This window comes from Dendropsophus ebraccatus, chromosome 9 (assembly GCF_027789765.1).
Source record: "Dendropsophus ebraccatus isolate aDenEbr1 chromosome 9, aDenEbr1.pat, whole genome shotgun sequence".
NCBI lineage: Eukaryota > Metazoa > Chordata > Amphibia > Anura > Hylidae > Dendropsophus > Dendropsophus ebraccatus.
This window is the reverse complement of record NC_091462.1, coordinates 99,888,011-99,915,506: the sequence shown is the minus strand read 5'-3', so window position 1 is coordinate 99,915,506 and position 27,496 is coordinate 99,888,011. Positions and strand designations below refer to the sequence as shown.

General features: G+C 45.0%; 1 protein-coding gene across 6 annotated transcripts in view; it reads left to right on the top strand.

Moving 5' to 3' along the window:
* Positions 1-27,496, top strand: part of TSC2 (TSC complex subunit 2) — a 49,156-nt gene that overhangs the window by 4,338 nt on the left and 17,322 nt on the right. For 2 of the 6 annotated variants that reach the window (XM_069984032.1, XM_069984030.1), the window contains exons 6-30: positions 197-314; positions 1,556-1,604; positions 3,643-3,768; positions 5,338-5,411; positions 6,362-6,488; positions 6,595-6,738; positions 7,152-7,289; positions 7,375-7,478; positions 8,483-8,564; positions 8,732-8,887; positions 9,680-9,781; positions 9,875-9,997; positions 10,942-11,048; positions 12,497-12,650; positions 12,732-12,854; positions 12,949-13,083; positions 15,889-16,078; positions 16,162-16,255; positions 16,379-16,481; positions 16,564-16,658; positions 21,623-21,745; positions 23,857-24,021; positions 24,212-24,370; positions 24,471-24,571; positions 26,488-26,670. In XM_069984032.1, the coding sequence (XP_069840133.1) occupies positions 197-314; positions 1,556-1,604; positions 3,643-3,768; positions 5,338-5,411; positions 6,362-6,488; positions 6,595-6,738; positions 7,152-7,289; positions 7,375-7,478; positions 8,483-8,564; positions 8,732-8,887; positions 9,680-9,781; positions 9,875-9,997; positions 10,942-11,048; positions 12,497-12,650; positions 12,732-12,854; positions 12,949-13,083; positions 15,889-16,078; positions 16,162-16,255; positions 16,379-16,481; positions 16,564-16,658; positions 21,623-21,745; positions 23,857-24,021; positions 24,212-24,370; positions 24,471-24,571; positions 26,488-26,670 (3,075 nt within the window). Of the gene's footprint in view, positions 1-196; positions 315-1,555; positions 1,605-3,642; positions 3,769-5,337; positions 5,412-6,361; positions 6,489-6,594; positions 6,739-7,151; positions 7,290-7,374; positions 7,479-8,482; positions 8,565-8,731; positions 8,888-9,679; positions 9,782-9,874; positions 9,998-10,941; positions 11,049-12,496; positions 12,651-12,731; positions 12,855-12,948; positions 13,084-15,888; positions 16,079-16,161; positions 16,256-16,378; positions 16,482-16,563; positions 16,659-18,334; positions 18,362-21,622; positions 21,746-23,856; positions 24,022-24,211; positions 24,371-24,470; positions 24,572-26,487; positions 26,671-27,496 lie in introns of all 6 variants that reach the window. The other 4 variants (XM_069984035.1, XM_069984036.1, XM_069984031.1 and 1 more) reach the window with 3 other exon arrangements.

Genomic DNA, 27,496 nt, shown 5'->3' with positions numbered 1-27,496 from the left:
CAGGGTCACCCTTGTTCTTAGGTGGTGTGTGGTATTACAACTTGGTTCTACTCACTTCAATGGAACTGAGCTGCAACACCACACACAACCTGAAGATAAGAGTGGTGCTGATTGGAAGAAATCAGCTATGTTTATCTAGGCCTGGTCAACCCCTTTTTAATATTACTGGGGGTAACGTGTATTTCTCTCATTGTAGCGGCGTTCGTCCTGCAGTGGATGGAGTTCGGCCTGTCTCCTGATTTTCTGCTCGTGTTGGTGAATCTGGTGAAGTTTCACAGCTGTTATCTGGAAAGTTATATTGCTCCTATGGTGCAGTGAGTATTCCTGTTGCTCTGATTTTATAATATTGTACAGTCCCCACATTTCCTAATCTGAACCAAGTTACAGCATGGAAACAGTCAGCAAGTTTGTTATTGGATATTAAATATATGCAGGATCTATGTTTTACTGGATTGTAAGCCTTAAAGGGGTAGTTCACAATTATTTTTTTCTTTCAATAAACTGGTGCCAGAGATCTATAATTCTATTAAAAAGTATTATAATTCTATTAAAAAGTATCTCAAGTCTTCCAGTACCTATCAGCTGCTGTATGTCCGTCAGGAAGTGGTGTATTCTTTGCAGTCTGGAGAGCAGGATAGGTTTTCTATGGGGGTTTGCTGCTCCTCTGGATAGTTCCTGACATTGACAGAAGTGGCAGCAAAGAGCACTTTTTTAGACTGGAAAGAATACACCACTTCCTGCAGGACATACAGCAGCTGATAAGTACTGGAAGACTTGAGATTTTTTTTTTTTTTTTTTTAATAGAAGTAAATTACAAATCTCTGGCACTTTCTGACACCAAGGGGTTGAGGAAATGTCCGACCCGGCTAAAGGATGCCCCATCAGCCAGTCGGTGATAGCGGTGCAGCGGTTCCCAGTCACTGACTGGCTGAGCGGGGTATACATCAACCAGGTCCCCAAAGAGCTGAGAGCTGTAGAATGCAGACAGGTGCCCCTGGAGCGGGACGTTGTGCAGTGCGGACACACATCCAAAACAACAAGACGGGTCATGTGGGTGGTGATAGGAGTCGGTAGTGATAGAAAAGCATAGGTGACCTCTTCAGTCAGAGTTTAGCCGCAGTAAGAGTGCTGTAGCTATGGCTTTCCCCTCCCCTATAGACAACACAGGAACACTTGGCTTTGCCAAACGTGCTTGTGTATATTGAGCATTGACGCGGGCAGGACCATAACTGATGGGCGAACGATCGGCCGGCCATCAGTTATTGAAGTTGTATGGGGGCCTTTAGACCCCCAGCAGTTTCAAGCAATATTGATTTGAATAGGGCAGTGGTCACACATGAGAACGTCTCCTCTTTTTATTGTCCGTGGCTATGGGATATGTGATGTTAGTTTCTTCCCTCTAAAGCAGTCTTGAGATTTGTGCACAGTATAACACTATCATGTGATGTCATGTAACTCAGTTAGTCAAGTCAGGAGCGAATCTCAACTAATTTACAGGGGGCGCTATTACAGAGGGGGCTGTAATATCATCTTTAATGGTTTCTGTTTCTTGCAGGATGATTTGTCTGCTTTGTAACCGGACCACTTCTTCCTATGATATTGAGGTTAGTGCCAGCTTTTGTTTTTACAGAGCAGTTTAAAGGGTATATCAATCTCCAGTGATGTCATATTGCTAGGATTAGAGGGGGGCTGACCTCTGTGATGCCCACTGATCCTGAGAGAAGTGGGGCCATGGCAGTCCCCGTGTAAACTCGTTAGGCGGAGCATATGAGTCAGGCTGTCGGGGTAAAGAGAAGGTATGAGTTGTATGTCTCTCAGTAAGGAGTATACCCGGTTCCTCAGAGATGCAGTGCCACTGTCGTAGCGTGCTCAGAGGGGATGATTGACAGGCAGAGAGGTCTGTTACTGCAGAGGGGATGATTGACAGGCAGAGAGGTCTGTTACTGGCCTCTCTGCCTGTCAATCATCCCACCGAGCGCGCTGACAGGCAGAGCGCAGTGACTAGATACGAGCGGGGAGCCACCCATCATGACTACTTCCCCGCTCGTATCTAGTCACGAGACGGGGAATAAAAGTAATTTTCTCCGTTATAAAGCACCTGCTGCGGCCGGTACGTGCCGGGGCCGCTCCAGGTGCTTTATACAATGCTCAAGGGAACCATATCAGCCCAAATGGCTCCCTTTAACTAATAAAACCCCCTAAAGTAGACCCAACGCCCTAACCCCCGGCCCCTCCCCGGCAGTCACCCAGTCCCTTGTATTTGTAAAGCGCCTAACGTGCCCTTCAAAGCCTCCATGTTATACCAGCCTGTGTTTCTGAAAAGGAACATAAGGTCATCTATTTCAGATCTAGAGAAATGGTGAATAATAGAGTTTCCATTTGGAGAAGAATTTTTTTGCCTCTTTCTCTTTATTACGGATGGTCTCTAATTTGTCATATATAAGAATACCGTTCTTGGTAAATTCACTAGTTCCTCCACAGTGGGGGGCTCAGGTTGCAACCAATGGCGGCAAACACACTTTTTCGCCGCTAGGCTCACTACATGTAGCATTTTCACCCCAATATGGCCCAGAGAAAGCCCCGGCAATTCTAGTGAAAAATCATTAAAAAAATTAGGATGCGGGTCATCAAGGGGTATCTGCCTTCCAAACACTCTTCACATAAGCTACCCCTGATGTCCAAAACACTTGGATGTGGGGGCAGGACCAGATTAGCCCTAGGCGTTTTACATTTAGGGCATTCTCTTCGATAATGCGCCGTTGCATCCCTGTAAGATAGATTAAACGCATATGTAGCGCTATGCAAAATTCTTAAGTGTTTCCCGCCATTGTTCATTGATCATATGTTTACGAGTCCCCTCCCAACCTCTCAAACAATTGAGCCGGGTCCGGAACTGCGTTTAAAAACCCCACCCAAACTGGAGACGAGATGTGCTGGATAACCCCTTTAAGATTGTGTGCAGCCTCCATGTTTTTATAGACAAGGTAAATAGATGAGCTCAGACTATGCAGATAAATCCCGTCACTTTTTTTACCTTTTTACGCATCAAAAACATTGGCTCATTTTGCATGTTTAGCACTCGATGCCTCTCTACATATACCCATCGGTGCATTTTTGTAAGTCCAATTTTTCCTTTTGGAGCTTGAAGTTTTGCTATCTCCGTGACTTTATAGCAGGCCGCGTTCATATACAGTAGGTTTGTTCAGTAATGCGCGTGACGGCTTGCATTTGCACATGAAATATATTTTAAGCTAGGCAATGACTAGTATTACACATATTACCCGATATTAAGGAGCAAGCGAGCGCCGACCTGTCATGTCAGCGCTCTCTTGCTACTCTTTCCCCGCTCGCGGTCTGTGCTATTATACAAAGACGGCCAGTAGACCGTCACTACTGTTGTTGTTCTGATAGAACATGTTTTAAGACAACGATCGGCCGACATGGTACGTGTCAGCTGATCATGGTCTTTTAACATGACCTATTACACCAAGTAATCATTGTCCAGAAGGGCCGGCATTCGGCCAAGTGCAGCCAATAATCGCTTGGTGTATTAGGACCTGAAGTCTTCCTTATTCTTCACTGAAGTTACAATATGTATAAGACCATTGTTATGGAGATTGCTGAGATGTGTGGTTCTTCTAGGTCTCTTTGAAAGTCTTGGATGCGGTGGTCTGCTACAACTGCCTGCCCTCTGAGAGTATCCCCACGTTTGTCATTACATTGTGCCGGACGATCAATGTCAAGGAGCTGTGTGAGCCCTGCTGGAAGGTGAGCGGTCTAAATAGTAACTTGGCATATTTCAAACCTAAAAGAGTCACTGTTATTATAGATAACTTTGATATGTCATCAGGCATGTCAGAAGTTAATAAATTGCAGCGGGTTTTGCTGGAGAGACCCGCTGCGATATGAAGAGAGAGCCGGGTAGAGAGCACAGCAGCAGTGAGCTCGACTCCCCAGCTGCCGCCCTCTAGTACACTTGAATAGAGATTTGATCAGTTACCTTAATTTTTAAGGGAATCTTATCTTTACTTTTGTCTTAGTATGACTATCATTTCCAGCCACTTTTGACATGTTTTGATTGCATCTGGTTTGCTGTGATCCTGAGATACAGCCATGGCAGTGGCGCTCCACAGCCGGCCAGCTGGAACATCTGACTGTCTGCTCCATGGACTCTAATGGAGCGAATGAGTCAAATTTGATTGATAGCCAGAGAGTGAAACATGCTGCTGCACACTTCCCCCGACTGTATCTCTAGATCGCAGAGAGCCACAGGACTAAGGATCCTATTACACGGCCCGATTACAGGGCCCGATTACAGGGCCAATCTGCTAGACCGGTGCTCGTTTACTGGGACTATTACACCGCTTGATAATAATTTAGCTAGGGCTGCATGGACATCGTTAGTGATTTCCGTGCAGCCCTTGCCCTTAAACTTTATACATATCTCTTGACTGCCCCGGTATTTTTCTGCCCACTTCCCGGAGCCGCAGCGGTGTTTCTGGCCAGTGATTGGCTGAGCAGCCTGTCAGTTTAGAGACCTACTCTGAAGCTACAGTGGCGGCTCCGTAAAGAGAGCATAAGACAGAAGAACACGGGACTGTGGAGAGCTAATGTATACCGGCAGCCAATGATTTCAGGTTAGGACCTGAAGACACGTTTGATTATCACTGTCATGAGCTGATCGATGTCTCTATTACACAGTGATATTTGGTCAATAATCACTCCGTGTTATAGGTCCCTAAGACCTGGTGCGGTCAAGGACATGTCACAAGTTACTAGACCAGACGCTAATGCTTTGAATGTTCTGCTGCCCTGTTCATTTAGGGCAGGGATGGGAAACCTTCTTTTCCTCCAGTTGTTGCAAAACTACAATTCCCATCATGCCTTGGCTTTCCAGGCATGATGGGAATTGTTGTTTTGCAACAGCTGGAGGACCGAAGGTTCCCCATCTCTGATTTAGGGAATAAACGACCCCTGTTACTCTGGAATGATGGAGCCCCTAGCTGGTGGACCCCCACCGGTCAGCTTGAAATCCTCTCTCCTGTGTATAGTGGATAACTTTTTATATTGGAGCTATCCCTTTAAATATCTGAGGGGTAAGAAGTAGAATGAAAGGTAAGCAAATATGATGTATAATTCGACCACCCTTGTATATTATCCACACGTCATACATGCCAGTGTATCCTCATCACGGTTAGCAGTCCCCTGTAAGGATCTCCTATGGCCGTGTCCTCCTGGCAGGACGTTGTTTAGCTTTTTGTTCTCCCTTTTATAGAGCAGAGTTATGTTTATAATGTTCTCTTTCCCAGAATGAGGATTATATTTTTGTCTCTGCAGCTTATGAGAAACCTCCTGGGAACTCATCTCGGCCACAGCGCTATTTATACCATGAGCCGAATCATGGAAGACAAGTAAGAGGCGCTAGTGAAGTCTGTAGAATGTGGAGATCTATCATTATGGGCTTTATACGCCTTACACCATTTACACATCAGTATATATTCATGGAAAAAGCCCTTCAATGTTTATTTCGGATAATTGCTTATAAGAGTTACCCAGCATAAGAAAATCTTCCAGAAACAGCGCCCCTCTTGTCCTCAGTTTGTGTGTAGCATTGCTGTTCTGTTCCTTTGAAGTAAATGGAGCCAAGTTATAGCTTGTAATATAACACACAGGTGTGGTGTTGGAAGAAAGCAGCTATGCTATTGTAATTCTGCACAATCCCTTTAAGGGGGCTGGTAAGATGCTGCCAGACTTCTCTGGTGGTGGCTTATATCCCACAAACCAAAGCATCAGGGAGTTAAAGGGGTTGTCCAGCGAAAAATCTTTTTTCTTTCAAATCAACTGGTGTCAGAAAGTTATTTAGATTTTTAATTTACTTCTATTAAAAAATATCAAGTCTTCCCATACTTATTAGCTGCTGTATGTCTTGCAGGAAATGTTTTATTTTCAGTCTGATTCAGTGCTCTCTGCTGACATCTCTGGCCGAGGAACTGTCCAGAACAGAGATTTGCTTTGAGGATTCATATAAAACCGAGACAGATTTCCAGACATGTCAGCAGAGAGCACTATGTCAGACTGAAAATAAAACATACATGACATACAGCAGCTGATAAGTATGGGAAGACTTGAGATTTTTTAATAGCAGTAAATTACAAATCTATGTAACTTTCTGATATCAGTTGATTTCAAAGAAAAAGATTTTCGCTGGACAACCCCTTTAAAATCATCATCGTCTGAGGAGAGTCTGAATCCCACATACACTTCAAGCATCCTTACCATAATTTTCGAGTTTAGTTAAAAATTTCTCCATATTTTCTTATGTCTTTTGTTTCTTAAACAAATGTTAATGCCCTCTTTTCAGGGTGTATTCGGAGGACGCCCCCCTGCTGAGAGGAGCGGTGTTTTTTGTGGGGATGGGGCTGTGGGGTGCACATAGGCTATTCTGCTTGAAGAACTCTCCGATATCTGTGCTCCCTTCTTTTATAAAGGTAAATGATGGAGAAGACTTTGAAGCCTGATGTTACAGCCTCCAAACACTACAATCTTGTCTAACGGATATATTGTGGGATAATTATTGCCCATTTGTCTGAACAGGCGATGAACTGTCCCAACGCGGTGGTGTCCTATGAGATTGTCCTGTCAATCACAAGACTGGTCAAGAAGTACGGGAGAGAGGTGCAGGCAGTAACGTGGGACGTTGTCCTGGACATTGTTGAGCGGTTATTTCAGCAGCTTCAGGTATTACCCCATTTTTATTTTGCCGACATCACATATGCTTTTACTATTTCTTTCTTATGTGCAGTTCAAGTTGTCTCCTGAGTTACATCCTGTATTATACTCCAGAGCTGCGCTCACTATTCTGCTGGTGGGGTCACTGTGTACATACATAACATACTGATCCGGAGTTACATCCTGTATTATACTCCAGAGCTGCACTCACTATTCTGCTGTTGGGATCACTATGTACATACATTACATTACTTATCCTGAGTTACATCCTGTATTATACTCCAGAGCTGCACTCGCTATTCTGCCAATGATATGTGTGTGTCCCCCTTTATGGGGATCTCCTCAAGCCATAAGGGATATATTTGTTACAATGTTCGGAGACGCACAGTTCATTACTGAGGACATGACTCCTTGTGTTTCAGGTGCTGCGCAGCCCTGAGTTGAAGGCGGCCATACACAACCTGCTGACCGCTGTAGAGGAGCTCTATGACCAGAATGACTTCCATGGAGATGAAGAGAGATTCTTTGATCTTGTGGAGAGACACTCTGATGAGCGGCCTGTGCGTTCCCTGTCTATACCTCACAGCCTGTCTGCCCCCCCGTCCCATAGGACATTATAATAATGACCTGCTTTGCTGTCCTCAGGCTTCCTCAGTGGTGAACCTGATAACATACAGAGCCCAGAGCATTCACCCTGGGAAGGAAGGATGGGTGCACGACCTGCAGAGACTCATGGACAAGTATTTCAGGTCTGTAATGTCTGTAAGTTTTGTCTGTAATGATACTTTTTGTTTCCAACGCTATATAATTTTGGGGAGATGTTTCTTGCTATTGCTGTATGAGAACATTCGTACTTGCAACCAGAGACCGAAACCTCATTTCTTATGGGGCCACTAGTTGTTTCTGAGCTTTGAACGTAAAACTCAGCAGCTGGCCATGTATATGTGGTGTACACCAGTGCTTCTCAATGACTTTCCTCATGGCCCACCGTGAGGATTTCCTTAGTATTTTACAGGTGATCTCATTATACTCAGTGCATCAGGTATTATCACATGTGTTCACTGTATGGGATATAAAGGCATTATCCAGCTAAAAATATTTACTTTCAAATCGGCTGGCATCAGAAAGTTATATAGATTTTTGATTTACTTGTATTTAAAAATCTCAAGTCTTCCTGTACTTATCAGCTGCTGTATGTCCTGCAGGAAGCCGTGTATTCTTTCCAGTCTGACACAGTGCTCTCTGCTGCCACCTCTGTCCATGTCAGAAACTGTTCAGAGCAGGAGAGGTTATCTATAAGGATTTGCTGCTGCTTTGCACAGTTCCTGACATGGACAGAGGTGGCAGCAGAGAGCGCTGTCAGTCTGAAAAGAATACACCACCAATTCCTGAAGGACATACAGCAGCTGATAAGTACTAGAAGGCATGGGATCTTTAAATAGAAGTAATTTACCAATCTATATAACTTTCTGAAACCAGTTGATTGTGAAAGAAAAGGCTTTTCGCCAGAGTACCCCTTTAAATATGACCTGTTGGTGGGCCATGGGGACTGGACTTGAGAAGGTGTACTGGTGTACACCAATCACTTTGCGTATAAATTTGTTCCTGTTCTTGGAGTAGGTGATAACATGCTCACTATGGAATACACCTTTAAGTCTGCAGCAGTCAGTGACTTCATTGGCGTCCCCACTGAGATCACTGACTCGTGTTCTGTATGATGTGTAAGGGTAATACCATGTCTTGTCTCTTTCAGGAACGAGTGTCGCTCCATTGTGCGGATGAAAGTCCTGGATGTTTTGTCCTTCTCGCTCAGCATAAACAGGCAGTTCTATGAGGTTTGTATGTATGATAAGTGATAAATATCCCCCTCCCCCCAGCAGGATTCCAGTTTCTTGGATGCTGTACATTTGTCCTTTGTCATACCTTTTTAGACTATCTAGTATAATGTGGCTCTTCTTCCCCCCCCCCCCCCCCCCTTTTTCTTTCCATTTTCCCTCATTAGGAAGAACTGATTGAGAAGGTTGTGACATGCCAGCTGGCACACATCCCAGAGGATAAGGACCATCAGGTCCGGAAGCTTGCCACCCAACTCCTGGTTGACTTGGCTGAATGCTGCCACTCTTGCCACTTTAACAGCTTGATGGATATCATAGAGAGGGTGAGGGTCCTTTCTGTGCAGAATAATCTATTGGTCTATATCAGGGATGGGGAAACTTCGGCCCTCCAGCTGTTGCAAAACTACAACTCCCATCATGCCTGGACGCTTTGGCTGTCTAGGCATGATGGGAATTGTAGTTTTGCAACAGCTGGAGGGCGAAGGTTCCCCATCCCTAGTCTATATGCTCATTGAACCCATAGCCTTGTCTTTTTTTCTGTGGGACACTTTAGAACCATCCATATATATAATAATAAACTGCTTACAAAGCTTTCCTTCTGCTGGGGTTCCCAGCGATTGGCTGTGACCTGTTGGGAGTAAGGGGCCTTTTACACGCGCAGATATCTGACAGATTTTTATTTCTTTTTTAGCAAAAGCCAGGAACAGACTATAGCCAAAGAACAGGTCCTAAAAAAACTGAGATTTCTTCTTTTTTCAAATCCATTCCTGACTTTTACCTTAAAAATAGATAATATGCCTGTGTAATAGGGCCCTAAGTGTTCACTCTTCCTGTAGCGCCACCACAGGGGGTAATAAAGCATTACACTGTGTCCATTCACATCAATGACTGTGATAGAGTACAGGTGCAACAGACACTGCCCTCAATGCTGACAGATTGTAAACATGGGACCACCCCCCACCGTCACCTCTATAGAATTTAATCTGGTTCTGTGAAACTTTCTAAAGTTGTTGTCCTATCTGGATAACATTCTTATGTACTATCTCGTATGTATGAGATGCCCTCTCCCTCATATGATGGTATTCTAACATACAGCCCGCTTTTATTTTTCTTAGGTTGTGACCCGCTCATTGACCTTGACTGAATCTGCTGGCCAGGATGCATCATCCCTGGAAGATGTGAAGACCTCAGTGCTGGGCCTAATGGTTATATTACAGGTACCATTAAGGACTTGCTCTTCTCTCCTTCATGTGGCTAAGACAATTTACTATTCTATGAACTGTTGCTTAACCCCTTCACTTTTTGTGTAGACCAAGCTGTATACTCTACCTGCAAGTCATGCCATGCGGGTGTATGAGATGCTGGTCAACCATATTCAGTTGCACTATAGAAACCTGTACAGCTCCCCCATGGCCAGCAGTATTCGCCTCCAGGTAAGTCTTTATAGGTGGACAATATGGTACCATCAGGTACATCATGTTTTTTTTTTTTCTTTTGCATGAGCCAATCTGCGCCACCACGGGGATCCCCGCAGTGCAGTCTTTTTCTTTTTTTAAACTCTGCCCAGTTCCCGTTCTTTTACTGTGCACCAGCCTGGCTCTATGCACTGGGGACGGGCCTGCCGCCCCCAGTGTGACGATATCCACTCCCTGCTGTGACCCGGCTCCTTTAGAATCAGTTTATTCTTATGGATTCCTGATGGTTCATTTGCTTTAAGGGTGCGTTCACACGTACAGGATCCAGAGCAGATTTGATGCTGCAGATATCAATATAACTAAGTAACTGAACACCATATCAAATCTGCTGCGAGTCCTGTATGTGTGAACGCACCCTAAAGCTTGCCATAGACATTTAACGTACACCAGTGCCACTAATTTTGGCATGGCTGGCGCTCATTTTATACAGTGGTCCTCCAGTGTTGTAAACCCCCAGGCCCTAGCACATGGGTCTCCAAACTGTGGCCCTCCAGCTGTTGCGAAACCACAACTCCCATCATGCCTGGACAGCTAAAGCTTTAGATTTGGTTGTCCAGGCATGATGGGAAATGTAGTTTCGCAACAGCTGGAGGGCCGCAGTTTGGAGACCCATGCCCTAGCATGTCTGGACAGCCGACAGCTGCTGAGAATTGTAGTTGTGCAGCGGTTGGTGATTCCCAGGTTAAAGACCAGAGGTTGGATGTGTATCAGGGTGTCTCGCCATAGTTTAGTTGTTTTCAGGAAGAGATGACACCACTAAAGCGGTCTATCATCTCCTCCTATTATATACAGCTGTCTACCAAAATAGTTTGCTGCTCCTTTCAAGTCATACCATGAATTAGTATAATTAGTTATAATTAGTCATAATTTAAATATTTTTCTTCCCTTTTTTTTTCTTTAAGGTGTTTGATTTCTTTTTGCTGCTACGAGCCGACTCTCTGAAACGCATTGGTCTTCCCAACAAGGATGGAGCTGTAAGGTTCAGCCCGCACTGCCTCTGTGAATATGTGTAAGTAGTTGCATAGAGGGTCCTTCCTTTTGAAGAGGTTTTCCTGAGATTAAAACTACTACCTGGCAATGGGGGTAGGTGATATGCTCATTAGTGGGGTCTGACCTAAGGGCCCTATTCCACCAGATGATTATCGTTCAGATTATCAATAAATCGTTTGAATCTAAACGATAATCGTTCGGTTAAAATGCAGTTAACGATTAACGACCGAACAAGAAATCGTTCATCGCTTTATAAGACCTGGACCTGTTTTTATCGTTGCTCGTTCGCAAATTGTTCGCATTGAATAAGACGTCGTTTGGTAGTTCGCAGTAGATACGAACGCAATAGCGAAGAAATAGCTAAGAAAAAAACAGTCGCAAATACGATCGTAAGTAACTATTATCGTTCCATGGAAATGAGTGAACGTTTTCAGTTCTTTCGCAATAGCGGTCGTTTGAGATCGTTAATCGTTAACAATTATGCGAACGATAATCGTCTGGTGAAATAGGGCCCTAAGGGACCCCAACCAATCATGAGCTCAACTTTCTCCTTTCCTCCAAATGAAGTGGGACCACACATGCTGGGCCACCACTTACTTAAAGGTACTCAGCAGACTTACAAAAACAAAAAAAAAAAAACTTCAAGGGCGGCCGGCTGATTAGCAGATTACCTAACTAACAAAGCACTTTGCTTGTTAAGGGTATATACACACTGAGCATAAGTTTTCTGCTTGAAATTCCTCTCCTATTGTGCTCTGAGTTGAGTGGAAATCGAGCGGATTTCAAGCAGAATTCAGGCTTCATTGACTTTCATAGGACTCCTCTAGCAGAATCCGCCCAAAGAATTGACATGCCAGTTCTTTGGGCGGAACACAGATTTCATGCCGAATTCCGGACGGAAATTTCCTGTGTGCACGGGCAGTTGGAAATCCCATTTTTCTCTATGGAAAGGAGCAATGTTGCATTTAAACGGGCGGAATTCTGCACGCTTTTTGCGGCGGAATCCGAGAGAATTACTCAGTGTGCATATACCCTGAGGACCCATTTACGCTGAGCAAGAAATCCCGCTGTGCTCAGTGTCCTGCTTTGAGTGAATGAGAGGTCGCGCGCTCCTCCGCTCAAAGAAATGACATGTCATTTCTTTGAGTGGAGAGGGGAGGAAGCTGACGCGCGCCAGCCTTCTCCTTTACTCAAAGCGGGACACTGAGCACGGAGGGATTTCTTGCTCAGTGTGAATGGGGCCTTAGGGTATATGCACACTGAGCAATTCTTGCGGATTTCGCTGTTCTTGCTCAGTGTGAACGGGGCCTAATGCTGTAAATTCGCTCCTCTCTGCCAGACAGCCCGGCAGTTCTCAACACCAACTGCTTATTCAGCATCTCACTCGAGTTTTACCTTCTACTCCTCATTGTAGTTGGTTGCAATGCTATGAATTACTATGAAGTCTTGCCCTCTGTGTCCTTTTAGGAGTGAGTCTGAGAAGAGGGCGCCAGACAGGAAATCACCCGGCACCCTGTCACCTCCTTCTGGAAGCCCGAGCCTCACTTCCCACAGTTGTCCTCGCATGGGCTTTCTGCCATTCTCGTTGGCATTTGGGGTCATCCTGCAATGCCTAAAACAGGTATTAGTTTATACTTTATCGCCTTTGTGTGTTCTTACCCCAAATACCCCGGATTCTTATGTCTCACTTCTCATCTACTAGGAGACAGACTGGAAAGTTCTGAAATTGGTTCTTAACAAGCTGCCCGAGTGCCTTCGCTACAAGCTCCTCATCCTGTCCTCCCCCTGTAACATCGACCAGCTGTCTGCATCTCTGTGCAGCATGGTGAGCAACCTTCAACACTTTGCAGTCTACCAAAACCCGACTTCTCCCTGCTCCATGGAGGATCTTATTTTACCCCGTTGTGATTGCATTCTAGCTGTCAGATCGAAGTGCAAGCGACCGTCTTTACAACACACCGGAAGGTTTCTCTCGTACTGACTTACAGCTTGCAGTGGTTCCTGTGCTGACCGCATTGACGTCATACCATCCATACTTAGACATCAGTAAACAGGTATGACCCTGGGCTGGGAGAGGTTGTGTCTTCCCCACTTGCTTGGAGTTACTTTATTCAGGTTTAGTTGTGAGCGAACCTGTCATACTGTTGTGTTCGGCAATGTTCCGTGTGGCTGCAGAAATTGGATGCTGCCAGGAAAACATGGTTACAGCCAATGACTCTATCAATGTTCTCCAGGACTCCCTAGGGCGACATCCAACTTCAGCCACAAAGATTGTTGCCGAACAGTTAGGGTCCTATTCCATGGGCTGATGGGGGCCCGATAATTGTTTAGCCAGGGCTGCAGGGACAATGTCCTTGCAGCCCTTGTTTAAACACCATACATTACCACATCAGGTGGCAGGTCTTCTCCTGCGCTCCTTCTCCCGGTCCCGCGCAGCAACTTCTGAGCGGCCTGTCTGAGCTGACAGACTGCTCAGCCAATCACTGGCTGCGGTGGTTCCGGCCAGTGATTGGCTGAGCGGTCTATCAGCTCAGACAGGCTGCTCTGAAGCTGCTGCTGCGCGCAGGACCGGGAGAAGACCTGCAACATGGTTGGGTAAAGTATGCTGTTTGTGAGATCGTCAGTTACCCACCGCGCACCGCTATTCCACATAGTAATGCGCGGTCGGTGCCCGATTTTAGGTTTGCACCTAAATAATCAGCCAATGACCCTATCATCGGCTGATCGTTGTCCTATTCCACGGAGCAATAATCCGCCAAATCGGGCCGATTTGGCAGATTATCGCTCCGTGGAAAAGACCTTATTAGTCTTCCAATACTTATAAGCTGCATGTCCCACTAGAAGTGCAGTTTTCTTTCCAGTCTGACTCCATGGGAAGCAGAGCAGTACCAAATCCCCATAGAAAACCTCTCCTGCTCTCCAGACTGGAAAGAATACACTGCTTCCTGCAGGACATAAAGCAGCTGATAGGGACTGGAAGATTAAGATTTTTTAATAGAACTAAATTACAGATCTCTGGCACTTTCTGGCACCAGTTGATTTGAAAGAATTTTTCTTTCTTTCTTTTTTTTTGTAAGCAAAAAGAGAAAATTTGTGAGTACGGCACTACATCTGTATCCAAAAATTACCAAACTCTTCAGGTGGTGCTCTATGTAAAGTTCATACAGAGGCAATATAATTCATAATAAGAGCATAGACATAGCACTCACCGATTTGAAGTCTTCTCAGTATCTTTATTTAGTTTATACAATCATGTGCATAAAACAGGTATTTGAGAGGACGCCAAGAGCGTTACAGCGGCAGCTTCGTCATGGCTGCGTAATGACGTCTTACGTTATCTATGTACTTAAATAGTAACCTATTCAGTAACATAGACAAACATAGTGCAATTAAAAATGTAAATATTTTTAATAATTTTTAATTGCACTATATATGTTTGTCTATGTTAATGAATAGGTTACTATTTAAGTACGTAGATAACATGAGACGTCCTTACGCAGCCGTGACGAAGTGCCGGATAGGCATGAACAGCTGCCGCTGTAACGCTCTTGGCGCCTCTTCAATACCTGTTTTATGCACATGATTGTATAAACTAATTACGGTTCAGGGAAGAAAGAGTGCTGCACCTCACACCTATGGCTGATACTAGTACCTCTCGGCTGCATAAACATCAGAATTCTGTATGTGAATTGGTCAAGCCATACTGCCCCATGTACCTCGTGCAGGTATCTGATACACATGGGTCCCTACACTAAGTCCACACTGTGCCAGTCAGCGACCACCACCCCCGCAGGCGTGCACAGTCAGGGAAGGGAGGCCATGGAACGGCCCTGCAACCCCCATGCCACAGGACCAGACCCAAAAATGCCACACCAAAACCCGGCCAGCACCACCAGCGGAGGAAGCTGACCCCAAACAGCACGAGTCTGGATAAGGTATTGCACTCACCATAGCTATCAAAGATAGAATGGGACAGACAGGAGGGATTTTTGGGTCTGGTCCTGTGACATTGGGGTTGCAGGGCCATTCCATGGCCTCCCTTCCCTGCATGTGCACGCTTTGCGGGGTTAGCGGTCGCTGACCGACACGGTGTGGAGTTAGCGTAGGGACCCGTGTGGACCAGAGGACCTGCGCGGTGGTACATGGGGCAATATGGCTTGATCAATTCATATACAGACACTCTGGTGTTGACTTTAATATAGGCCTAGCGGCATTAGTATCAGGCATAGATGGGATGTGCAGCCGTTCCATTCTCTCCAGTTCGTGTTGTATAAACTAATGGTGCGTTTACACAGAGAGATTTATCTGACAGATTTTTTAAGCCAAAGCCAGGAACAGACTATAAACAGAGAACAACAGGTCATAAAGGAAAAATTGAGGTTTCTCCTCTTTCCAAATCCATTCCTGGCTTTGGCTTCCAAAATCTGTAAAATAAATCTGTGTAAACGCACCATGAGGGTCCATTTACACAGAAAGATTATCTGCCAAAGATTTGAAGCCAAAGCCAGGAATGGATTTAAAAAGAGGAGAAATCTCCGCCTTTCCTTCATAACCCGATCTGTTTAGTCTTTGTGGCTTTGGCTTCAAATCTTTGGCAGATAATCTGTCAAATAATCTTTGTGTAAATGGACCCTAAATAAAGATACTGAGAAGCCTTCAATCGGTGAGTGCCATGTCTATGCTCTTTTTATGAATAGAATTTTATGAATGAATTTTTTTTTTTTTTTGCTGAACTACCCCTTTCGAGTAGGTTATTAATATAAATCATGTAAGGTGATCTTTTAGCAGTAGAACCATAAAAGCCCACAATAGGAGTATTATAGGATGGCTCTGACCTGTCTGGTGACTCTCGTTCGCAGAGGGAAATGGTGCGTTGTCTGGAAACCGGTCTTATCTACCGCTGTGCCAAGCAATGTGTGGTTGCCCTGTCCATGTGCATGGTAGAGATGCCAGGGATCCTGATAAAATCCTTGCCAGTGCTCATTGTGAAATTGACTCATATCTCCGCCACAGTCACCATGGCTATCCCCATGCTGGAGTTCCTATCCAGTAAGTCCTGTCTGCTCTGTCTATTAGCTTTATAAGACGTGTCTGTGTAATAGTGTAAACCCTCTAACACTTGTGTTTTTCAGCTCTGGTTCGGCTGCCGCACCTGTACGGTAACTTTGCCGCGGAGCATTATGTCAGTGTGTTTGCCATTTCTCTTCCCTACACAAATCCATCAAAGTGAGTACCTCCTAGGACAGCCGCCTTTTTATATATGACTGAACACCAAGATCCAGCATCATGGTATACAAGGGTATACCTGCTCCTATATCTAACATATCCCTACAACTTCCTATCCCACAGATTCAACCAGTACATAGTGTTCCTGGCCCACCATGTCATCTCCATGTGGTTCATCAGATGCCGGCTGCCTTTCAGAAGAGACTTTGTGCCTTATATAACTAAGGTAAGTGCGGCAATGTACAGACACGTATACATGGTTATTATACAAAAACTACTTTCCCACACTCCTCCACTCTTCCTGGCAGGGTCTCCGCTCTAATGTCCTGCAGAGCTTTGATGATACACCTGAGAAGGGGAGCTTCAGGGCCCGCAGTACTAGTCTGAACGAGAGGCCTAAGAGGTACGTCTTCTATGAAAACCTTCCTGTTCTGCATCTAAAGAATAGGACTGTATCATCACTACATTGTATGGAGGGGCTTGACAAGTGCTGCTTTTGCCGTTGTGTTAAAGTGTCACTTTGCAGAAATCAATAGTACAGGCGATTTTAAGAAACTTTGTAATTGGGTTTATTAGCTGAAAAATGCTATTTTATTATGAAACAGCAGTTTGAAGCTCTCCCCCCTGTCTTCATTGGTCTCTATGGAAAGGGGAGAGACGAGGCACCAAAACATGAAAACAAAGAGTTAAGTTAAATTACAGGTACATCATTGGGCTATCTCCTCTGAAGTCAGCACTGACCTCTAAATACTGGCTTTCACATATGTCCCGCTGTGTAATCCTTTATTCTTTGCTGGTGACTAATCTCCCTCCTCCCCTCTCCATAGGTTACACAGGGCTTGACTGATGTAAGAGTCAAGATTTCCTGATAATGAGCAGTGAATGAGAGAGAGGAGGGGGGGGGGGGGGGGGGGGGAAAGTCTTTTTATTTGAATGCAGATAATGGCATATTTGCCTAACAAACCCAATTACAAAGTTTCTTAAAATCGCCTGGACTATTGATTTTCTTCACCAAAAAAAAAAAAAAAAAAAAAAAAACAGTGACACTTAAGACCCAATTGCATTCTGTGACAACCCATAGTCTCACCCATCATTTCAACTTGTGTCCACCATATATATCTGTATTTTTATTTTACTTAATTTATTTTATTTTTTAAAGTTTTGTGCTGAATATATTAAAATATATTTAAAGTGACTCTGTCACCCCCCTTTGTGCATTCGGACATCTTTTATCAGCTGCAGATTGTGTTAAGTGGGCGGGGCCTCGTGACATTAGTGCCACTTAGCCCCGCCACAGCGCTACCATTGGTCCCCTTGACACCCATTGGTGTGCTGACAAAGAGGGGGTGGGGCCTAGACCTTTAGGCCAGCCTGTTCAAGTGGGTGGGGCCAATGGTGGTGCCGTGGGCGGGGCTAAGTGGTGCTAATGCTGTGAGGCCCTGCCCACTTAACACAATCTGGAGTTGATAAAAGATCTTTTTACTTGAAAAAGCACCATGACATATGATATAAAATAAGGTATGAAAACCGCTAAATTTACCCATTACACCTGTGTAGAGAAGTCAGAATGCAAAAAAGAGGTGACAGTGTCAAAGTATTGTGTTAAAGTAGAATTCTATTGCCAGCAGCCACAGCTAGAGGGAGCTCAGGAGCGTACTGTGTACACTCATCACAATAACCAAAGCTTATGAAGTTTGATAATACTAATATCAATATAGTGCCCCAACCTAGCTCCTAATCTCATATGTCCTGTGGCCTAGTGAGTTGTGCCCATCAGACACTTGTGCCATCAGTAGTACCTCCCCCATCGGTAGAGGATTGAACACTCCGATCCCATTTCAGTTTTTGTTAAAGTGACAGGCACATCCTCAATACCAGTGTTGATGTTAATCTCCATAAAGCTATATTCTCCTAAAGCGCTTCTCATCCATCACTTCTCCTGCAACCATCCCACCCTTTACCAGTGAGCTTCCCCTCACATCCCGCTAGGTTTTATTTCCTTATGACTGCTTATTTGTGTGGTTTTCAGTCTCATACACCTGTGACAATTGATAATTTGTGCTTAAACCATCCTGACAGGGAAATCTATTATGTTATTAACAACAGGTATGTGGCGGTGTTTTTACACCCATCTGCACCCAGTGACGTCAGAGGTGCTGCCATGTGACCAACTATTCAATGGAAAGTTACTCTTTAAGCAATGTTCAGAAAAAATGATTCCCACAGCATCCAAAATGCAGAAAAGTGTTTATTTTTTTATTTTTTTTTTGGCAGAAATCAACAGTCCAGGCAATTTTAAGAAACTTTGAAATTGGGTTTATTAGGCAAATATGTCATTATCTGCATTCAAAAAGACTTTCCCCAGGTCCCCCCCTCCCTCCTCTCTCTTATTCACTGCTCATTATCGGGAAATCTCAACTCTTTTACATCAGTCGAGCCCTGTCTGTTCTATGGAGAGGGGAGGAGGGAGATTAGTTGCCAGCAGAGAACAAAGGATTACACAGCGGGACCTGTGTGAAAGCTGGTATTCAGAGATCATTGCTGACTTCAGAGGAGATAATCCGGTGATGTACCTGTAAATTAACTTTGTTTTGGTGCCTCATCTCCCTCAACCCCTCCCCTCTCCATAGAAAACAATGAGGACAGGGGGGAGAGCTTCAAACTGCTTTTTCATAATAAAAATGCATTTTTCGGCTAATAAACCCAATTACAGCGTTTCTTAAAATCGCCTGGACTATTGATTTCTGCAAAAAAATTAAACCACAGTGACACTTGAAGTAGTCCTGGTGGGATAGAGTGGAATGCATTCATATGAATGGCTGCATGTAATACAACATTTCACCTGTAGTGGCCTAGCCGAGACTTAAACTGACAACCGCTTCTCCTTTAAAAGGGGCGCGGATGAAGATTTGATGTTTTTATAACACATCCCAGAGATGCAACATAAAGAGTTGTGAAATATTGTAGCCCTTTTAATGTAAATTAAAAGGGGTTGTTCACCACTTTTTTTTTTTCTTAAATGAATTTTGGCCAAAAAGGGCCAGAGATTTGTATATTGCTTACGTCTGAAAAAATCTTAAGTACTGGAAGACTTAGAAGACTTATCAGCTGCTGTATGTCTTGCAGTAAGTGGTGTATTCTTTCCAGTCTGGAGAGCAGGAGAGGTTTAAGGGGATTTTAACTGCTCTGGACAGTTCCTGTCATGGCCAGAGGTGGCAGCAGAGAGTACTGTGTCAGACTGGAAAGAATACACCACTTCCTGCAAGACAAACAGCAGCTGATAAGTACTGGAAGACTGGAGATTTTTTTAAATTTAATTAAATTAGTTTATTTTGAAAGAAAAAAAAATTGGTTAACAATCCCTTTTAAAGTGACCCTTTCAGGCCCCCACAATCATTAGTCAGGAAAGGCTCTGAGGCTGGTCAGTAGACAGGCTCCATTGTAAGGCCATATCCTGCAGCGAGCCAGGGAGTGAGATGCTCCGAACACAGACACCCCCACAACTACATATCCTTTAGATAGAACCCATTTAAGGTGCCTATATGCGTTAGTTAAAAGTGATCCAGGAGTCCAGCAGGGAAGTGAGCTCTGCCACCCTCCCTATTCCATTGAATGGCGGTCACCCGGCATTGCTCTGCTGATGCCTCTGATATATTCTCAGGTGGATTTCTTGGTCTTTTCCTGCTGCATTTCGGTTGCAGTTCTGCTTTCTCGTCTTATTTTACTTTTACGGTGTTATTTTTCTACAAAATGTCTTTGTAATTTTTTCATTAAGCGCCATTTGTGAGCTGCGGACATTGATGCATGGTGTCTGATCAGCAGCCTATTACAGAGGCTGCACAGATTCTGCTGTTCATTGCCTCCCTCTGTCAATAAGGCACCGGGCTAAGAACATAAAGTGCCCTTCTATCTTGGATGCACCGACCATAAGAAGCAGCATGAATATTATCTATGGGTGGCTGAAGACACTGCATAGCCAATGAGAATTTAGATTCTCTGCCAACAGTCTTTAGATGGTTTTATGACCATCTATGTACAACCTGTAGGCTGATCTAGTCCTCATAAAATCCATGTAGTATAACACTTTAAATAGAAAAGAGGGGCAAAGGGTTCCAGCTGTAGTTTGTATCTGTGAGACTGTATGCTGTGAGAGGGGAGAAGGGGGACCCAGCAGCAGTTTCTGTGAGGCTGCTTTGAGAGGGGGGAGGGGGATGCAGCTGCAGTTTCTGCAAGACTGTATGCTGTGAGAGGGGTGGGGGATGCAGCTCCTTTTTCTTCAAGGGGTTATCCAGCGCTACAAAAACATGGCCACTTTCCCCCTACTGTTGTCTCCAGTTTGGGTGGGGTTTTGAAACTCAGTTCCATTAAAGTAAATGGAGCTTAATTGCAAACCACACCTAAACTGGAGACAACAGAAGGGGGAAAAGTGGCCATTTTTTTGTAGTGCTTGATAACCCCTTTCAAGGCTTTAAAGGGGTTATCCAGCACTACCAAAACATGGCCACTTTCTTCCAGAGACAGCACCACTCTTGTCTCCAGTTTTGGTGTGGTTGGCAGTTAAGCTCCATTTACTTCAATTGAAATGAGTTACAAACCCCCACCCAAAGTGGAGACAAGAGTGGTGCTGTCTCTGGAAGAAAGTGGCCATTTGTGTGCAGCGCTGGATAACCCCTTTTAAGAGTAAAAAAAAAAAGGAGATGCAACTGTAGTTAGTGAGACTGTGCGCTATAAGAGGGGAGAGGTGGATACAGCTGCAGTTTCTGTAAGACTGTGTGCTGTGAGAGGGGAGGGGGGGGGGTTACAGCAGCAGGGAGATGCAGCTGTAGTATCTTCTGTGATACTGCATGCTGTGATAGGGGGAGGAAGAGGAGCAGAAAGCAAAGTGACTACATGTATACCTAGGGGCATTCATCTTAAACAGGGCCAACATACCAGAATATCCAATATTCTAGAAATGCCGCTAATGCTCCAGAAATCCCATAGCCCAGAGTTGCCGTACTTCCGCTGCTCTCTGATACTTTATGTAAGGTTCCTACAGCTGCGGGACGCCTGTCCATATCAGCCACAATTGACTCTTATGATAACTTTGCTGTTTTTTTTTTTTTTTCTCATTTTGCTTTTGGCCTCCTCATTTGTTGCATTTATGTTTGTTTTCTGTTTCTCCCTTTCTATGGTGTCCCCCAATTCCGATCTCCACCGGCCTTCTGATGTTCCCACTCTTCACATCTTTACACTGGTTTCCACCTTCATCCTTTATGTGGGTGGGGGTGAACACTTTCTCCCCACGTGTGAAATATGGGCTGGGCGGCGGGCATCATTGCCCCTTTATGTTTTCCGTCCTGGCGGGGTACTTCTTGAATGGGGTAGCTTGAAGCTATCTAAGCAAACCAAGCCGGGCTTGAGTGACTCCTCCCCGGTGAAGGAGATGAGAGACCTTTCCAATGCCTTTCGATCTCGCAGCATCAGTGTGTCGGAACGGGCTGCATACAGGTATAGGGGGTCGGGGGTTACACTGCCTCCCACTGGGGCGTTGACTGCATGCCAGGGAGACTTGCATGGCAATCCTAGACACTAGTGCCCATTTTGTAACCCTTCCAGCTATCCCAGAGACGGGCAGCCCTCACACACAATGCACGTTCTCTTGTACTCAAAAGTTTGCAACAAAGTTTTCTAATAGAAAAACTTAACACATGTGGAAAAGACAAGAGTGCGATCCCGGAACGTCACCGGCATTACAATATTCCAATCTGTAGTCCTGTGGGTGGTGTAATGTGCTATCATCTATTTGGCTAATACTATGGGCTGATTCCTAATGGTGGTGGTCCGGCTGCACTCTTCTCTTAAAGGGGTCCTTGTAGATTCAAGTGTTATGGTTGGTGCATGACTGATTCATATGCCTAATGGTGAGACAGGTCTGAGGATCATGACTTGGGTTAATTCAGACTTATTGTCTAGTATCAATGGGTTTGACCCATTGGATCAACTCATCCATGTCTGTGGTTAAATCTGGTCAATAGCTGGTATACAGATTCTATAGTGTCTCCAATTATAGCCCAATGAACTATTCTGCTACCTTGCTTTACTTACCTCCTACTGATCTTGAGTATGAAGATGGCCATATAGGTAAGATTAAAAAGCCAAAAAGATGTGGGAGCAGGGAGAGAAGCGTGCAGCTGAGCACTTCCCTCCCTGCTCTGTTTATGGGACCAAGACGTTCCCATAGACTTGCATAATGGGACAGCATTGGTCATAGTCTTGCGCATAGCACCCGAATTCTCAGGCCCCGACCATTTTGATATGTTTCGGACACTGCCCATTTAATGCCGACAAGTTGCAGATCATCTAGTGCAGGGATGGGAACCTTCGGCCCTCCAGCTGTTGCAAAACTACAATTCCCATCATGCCAAAGGCTGTCCAGGCATGATGGGAATTGTAGTTTTGCAACAGCTGGAGGGCCGAAGGTTCCCCATCCCTGATCTAGTGTGTTTATCTAGACTCCATGTTTTCTAGGACTCCCTAGGGTGGCATCCAACTTCTGCAGCCTCAAGTAGTCAAATGCATTGCTGAACCCGAACAGTGCAGTCACGACTCAACACTTATCTAGTGTATATGGACCTTACTAAGCATGGATTTCGGAGATGGATAGCAGCATGGCTGATCTGTTTTCTGTGATAAGCCACTGCCAAGCCGGTCCCACTCACTTACATTACGATTGCGTCTCGGTCATGTGGCAGAACTGGGAGAGAATGTGCATGCACTTCTCCTGGCTTATTCTAGTGAACACCTTACTAGAATGACATAGTATGAAGAGTCTCTCAGTATTCAGTGTATTATGGGAGCCCATGTGAATGATAACTTAAAGGAGAAGTCTGGTTAAATTTTTTTATTAAAGTATTGTATTGGCCCCCAAAAGTTATACAAATCACCAATATACACTTATTACAGGAAATGCTTATATAGTGCTTTTTCCCTGCACTTACTACTGCATCAAGGCTTCACTTCCTGGATAAAATGGTGATGTCACGACCCGACTCCCAGAGCTGTGCGGGCTGTGGCTGCTGGAGAGGATGATGGCAGGGGGACACTAAGGGACACAGGGCACTGGAGGGACACTAAGCATCCCCCTGCCATCATCCTCTCCAGCAGCCACAGCCCGCACAGCTCTGAGAGTTGGAGCGTGACATCACCATGTTATCCAGGAAGTGACATCACCATTTTATTCAGGAAGTGAAGCCTTGATGCAGTAGGAAGTGCAGGGAAATAAGCACTTTATAAGTATTTCCCGTAATAAGTGTATATTGGGGATTTGTATAACTTTGGGGGGCAATACAACACTTTAATAAAAAAATGTTGCCGGTCTTCTCCTTTTAACAGAGGAGGAGACCTATAGTCATCTGTCCGTGCATGATAAGTAAAGCAGAGTGGTAGTCAAGTTAGATTATTAGAACTGGAGCTGCCCTTTAAAGAAATAGCATCAGAGTCCAGTTGATCGGGGAATCTGGTTACGCCCTCTAGTGGCATTATTGCAGGGTTCTAAGTCATGATCCTACAGACCTGTCCTGAGCAGATACACCTAAGTAACCCATCATTGTGTTGCACAGCCGGATGCAGACCTCTGTGACCAGCTCCAGCCTGAGCTCAGCCGATGAAAGCTCCATGGCCCAGGCCGACGATAGCCTGAAAAATCTTCACCTAGAACTAACGGAGATCTGTCTAGACATGATGGCCAGATACGTGTTCTCCAACTTCACCGCAGTTCCCAAGAGGTGAGCCGGAGGGTGGTCCTATGTCATGTCACTGTAGACACCATAGTCCTCCAACACTCTGTAACCCACTGGTCCATACTAGTTCTTTCCAGGACACTGGTTCATATGATGAGTTGTAGAAGACTCATCTACTTGTCAGGATGTCTATGACTCTTGCTGCCATCTTATACGCTCCGCATATCTGTTGCAGGTCTCCAGTCGGGGAGTTTCTCCTGGATGGTGGAAGAACCAAGACGTGGCTGGTGGGAAACAAACTGGTGACTGTGACAACAAGTGTAGGGAGGGGTACCCGTTCTCTCCTCGGCTTGGATACAGGGGAGGCTCCAAAAGAGGGGGATAGCGATGCCAGGTAATCAGTGGCCTGTCCTACGTCTATCTCACACAACGTTATGTTGTACATTGCTAAATCCTTGATGAAACTTGATCTATATCTGTTTCCTGTCTTGAAGCCCATCTATGCAAACAGAAGTCCGAGAGGTTCCAAAGATCGAGCATCAGGCGAGAAAGCAGGGTATGCAAACGCCACGTCACCGAGTCCGCTCCATGTCTGGTGAGCTCACTTCATTGGGGGGAGAACTCCTCTCCCTTTCTTATGGTTTTTCGTTGCGGGGTGATGGAGGAGGAGTTGGTGCAGGTTGTCTCCAGAGAGCTGAGTACACCAGGAACCATGGGACAGATTACCGCTGACTGCTGTTGTGTTGCTGCAGTTAACCCTATAGCTTTCCAATCACTGTGAACTGCTTAGTTGTGTAGTGTGCTGTGCTGTAGTACCCGGCCCTCCTGCACTATTGGGTTGTTACGGCTCTGTACTACTTATACCCTGATCTCCATAACAGGCTGACATATAATTGCATTTGCACAGTGGTTTGTATTCTATGTTACATTTCCAGGGGTAGGAAACCTTGGTTCTCCAGCTGTTGCAAAACTACAACTCCCATCATGCCTGGACAGCCAAAGCTAAAGCTAGAGCTGTTCCCTACCCCTGGTTTATGGGCTAGGCTGCATTCACACAAAAACAGAAAAACACAACAGCTCACCGCAATGGCACCGCAAACCCACTACAGACATGAAAATAGTTAAAAGCAGGCCCCCCCCCCCCCAACTGCCAAAAAAAAACTTCCACAAAAATAATGAGGCTTTTGGTTACCACTTGAAAATGGTGTAAACTACCCCACCATGTTACAGTGGCCTCTTGCCATTGCGGTAAGCTGTTGCATTTTTGTGTGTTTGCAACTTCAGCCATGGCAACGTGCTCCTGCCTAGTGTGAATAGTGTTCTAGGAGAGCTGACCAAATTTGTCTTTTCTTTTTTTTTTTTTTCTCTAGGCTACATTCACACATTCATAGTGCTGTCCATGGCCCTGGACGCGTAACTACGGACAGGACCATGGATGTGCATCCAAGTTATCCAATGCTACTTTCTTCCAGAGACAGCCCCACTCTTGTCTCCAGGTTGGGTGCAGGTTTTTTGCTGCTCAGTTCCATTGAAGTAAATGGAGCTTAATTGCAAACCGCACCAGAACTGGAGACAAGAGTCGTGTTGTCTCTGAAAGAAAGTGGCCATGTTTTTGTAGCACTGGAATAACCCCTTTTAAGATCCGTATCACGCTCTCAACACAGATGTGTATGGGGCCATACAAATAAATCTGTCCCCATTTGCAGACAGAATAAGCAGATGCTTATTCCCTTATGAAATGAAGCCAGGCATGTGTAATGTCTGGCCAGTGGTTACTTGCCATAGTAAACTACAGCTCTCACAGGGACTGGCATAGACTGCTGGGTGTTGTAGTTTCACAACAGTTGGAAACTGCTGCTCTAATGAAAGTAAATTCACTACAATGGTTGGAGGAGGCGCTGTGTTATATATCTAGGGCAGGGGTAGGGATCCTTGGCTCTCCAGCTGTTGCAAATTTACAACTCCCATCATGCCTGGACAGCCAAGCATGATGGTAGTTGTAGTTTTGCAACAGCTGGAGAGCCAAGGTTCCCTCCCCCTGATTCAGTGTATATCCAGTATTTGACTACTAATACAGAGCGTTGCGTTCATTGTTGTGATTGCTGCTGTTGACGTTCCAATGTACAGATTAATGAATGTAGTGATCTTTAACCCTTCGTGCCTGCAGATTGTTCACACTTTAGTGCAGGGATAGGGAACCTTTGGCCCTCCAGCTGCTGGTTCCCCACCCCTGCTTTAGTGGATTAGACTGCGTAATCCTTGTGTTACTAGATGTTGCTTTTTCTGGTTTTATACTATTCTAGTTGTGTAGTGTGTTAATCCTCTATCTCAGCCACATTGATATCAGAGCTCAGCGGAGGCGGCCTTTACTGTAACCTATTCCATTACCCGGTACCTGATGGTCTTGGGCTATAGGCCACCTCCTCTGATCTCCGCTTGCCTTCTGTTAATTTGCTTGTAGATTGTTCCCCCTCCCCCTGCACCCCCCACTCATACAGTGATGGTTTTCAGGTGGCCATGGACTACGAGCTGGATCTGAAGGCATTTCTCTATCTGCATCGGGCATGTCTCCTGGAGGCCGAGGAGACAAGACCCCCCGCAGGGTACCGGTGAAGAAGGAGAAAGCTACCTTGGCTGACTTTGTTCCAGTGCTGACGCAGGGCTGGGCGGAGATACTAGTGCGTAGACCTACAGGTAAACTATGCATCATGTGTTCTCTAGCATCTCAACAAGAATAGAGTACCACAGATTTATACAGAAAGCCATGGCTGCATATCAGCTTGTTATACATCGCCCTACTGCTTCTCTACTAAATTTTAATGAAAAAAGAGGCTACCCCCTCACCCGGTTGCTGCTTCTTATTTTGAGAAAGTTGCACACATCTGGTATTCCTGTTTTTTTTAAATTTATTTATTTTTAATTTCCTTTTCTGTCTAACACCACAAGCAAGACAAAATAGGATATGTTTAATAAGATCGGTAATTATTTCTCCTCACAATTGCCGTTAGGCAGCTAGATGCAGCAGGGGCCCTCCCCCACTACGCTGTCTGCAATAGAAGACTATAAACGCTGGAGCTGGCCGTACCCATTAGTCATGTGATGGCTGGACCTGATGACTTTTGACCATCTTATGCATGGGTCTCCAAACTGCAGCCTTCTAGCTGTTGCAATATTACAGCCAAATCCAAAGCTTTAGCTTTCCGGGCATGATGGGAATTGTGTTTTTTTTCCAATATGTAAGAATAATAGCAGACGGCACTGCTTCACTCTCAGATGAGACACTGCCGGTGTGACCATTCTTAAATTAGCCAACGTGGTGCTCAATCTCAGAAATAACATGGAAATAACGTGAGAAGGAATATAAGATGGCACTCACCAGGCTGTAGTGAAATAAAGTCCAAGTTTATTCAGGCTTGTGGGGAGCGGGGGAGAACAGAAATCGAATGACCGCAGTTTCGCGGCAATCGCCGCTTTGTCAAACTCACACGTCATCTCCACGTCACTCCTTATATACAAAACT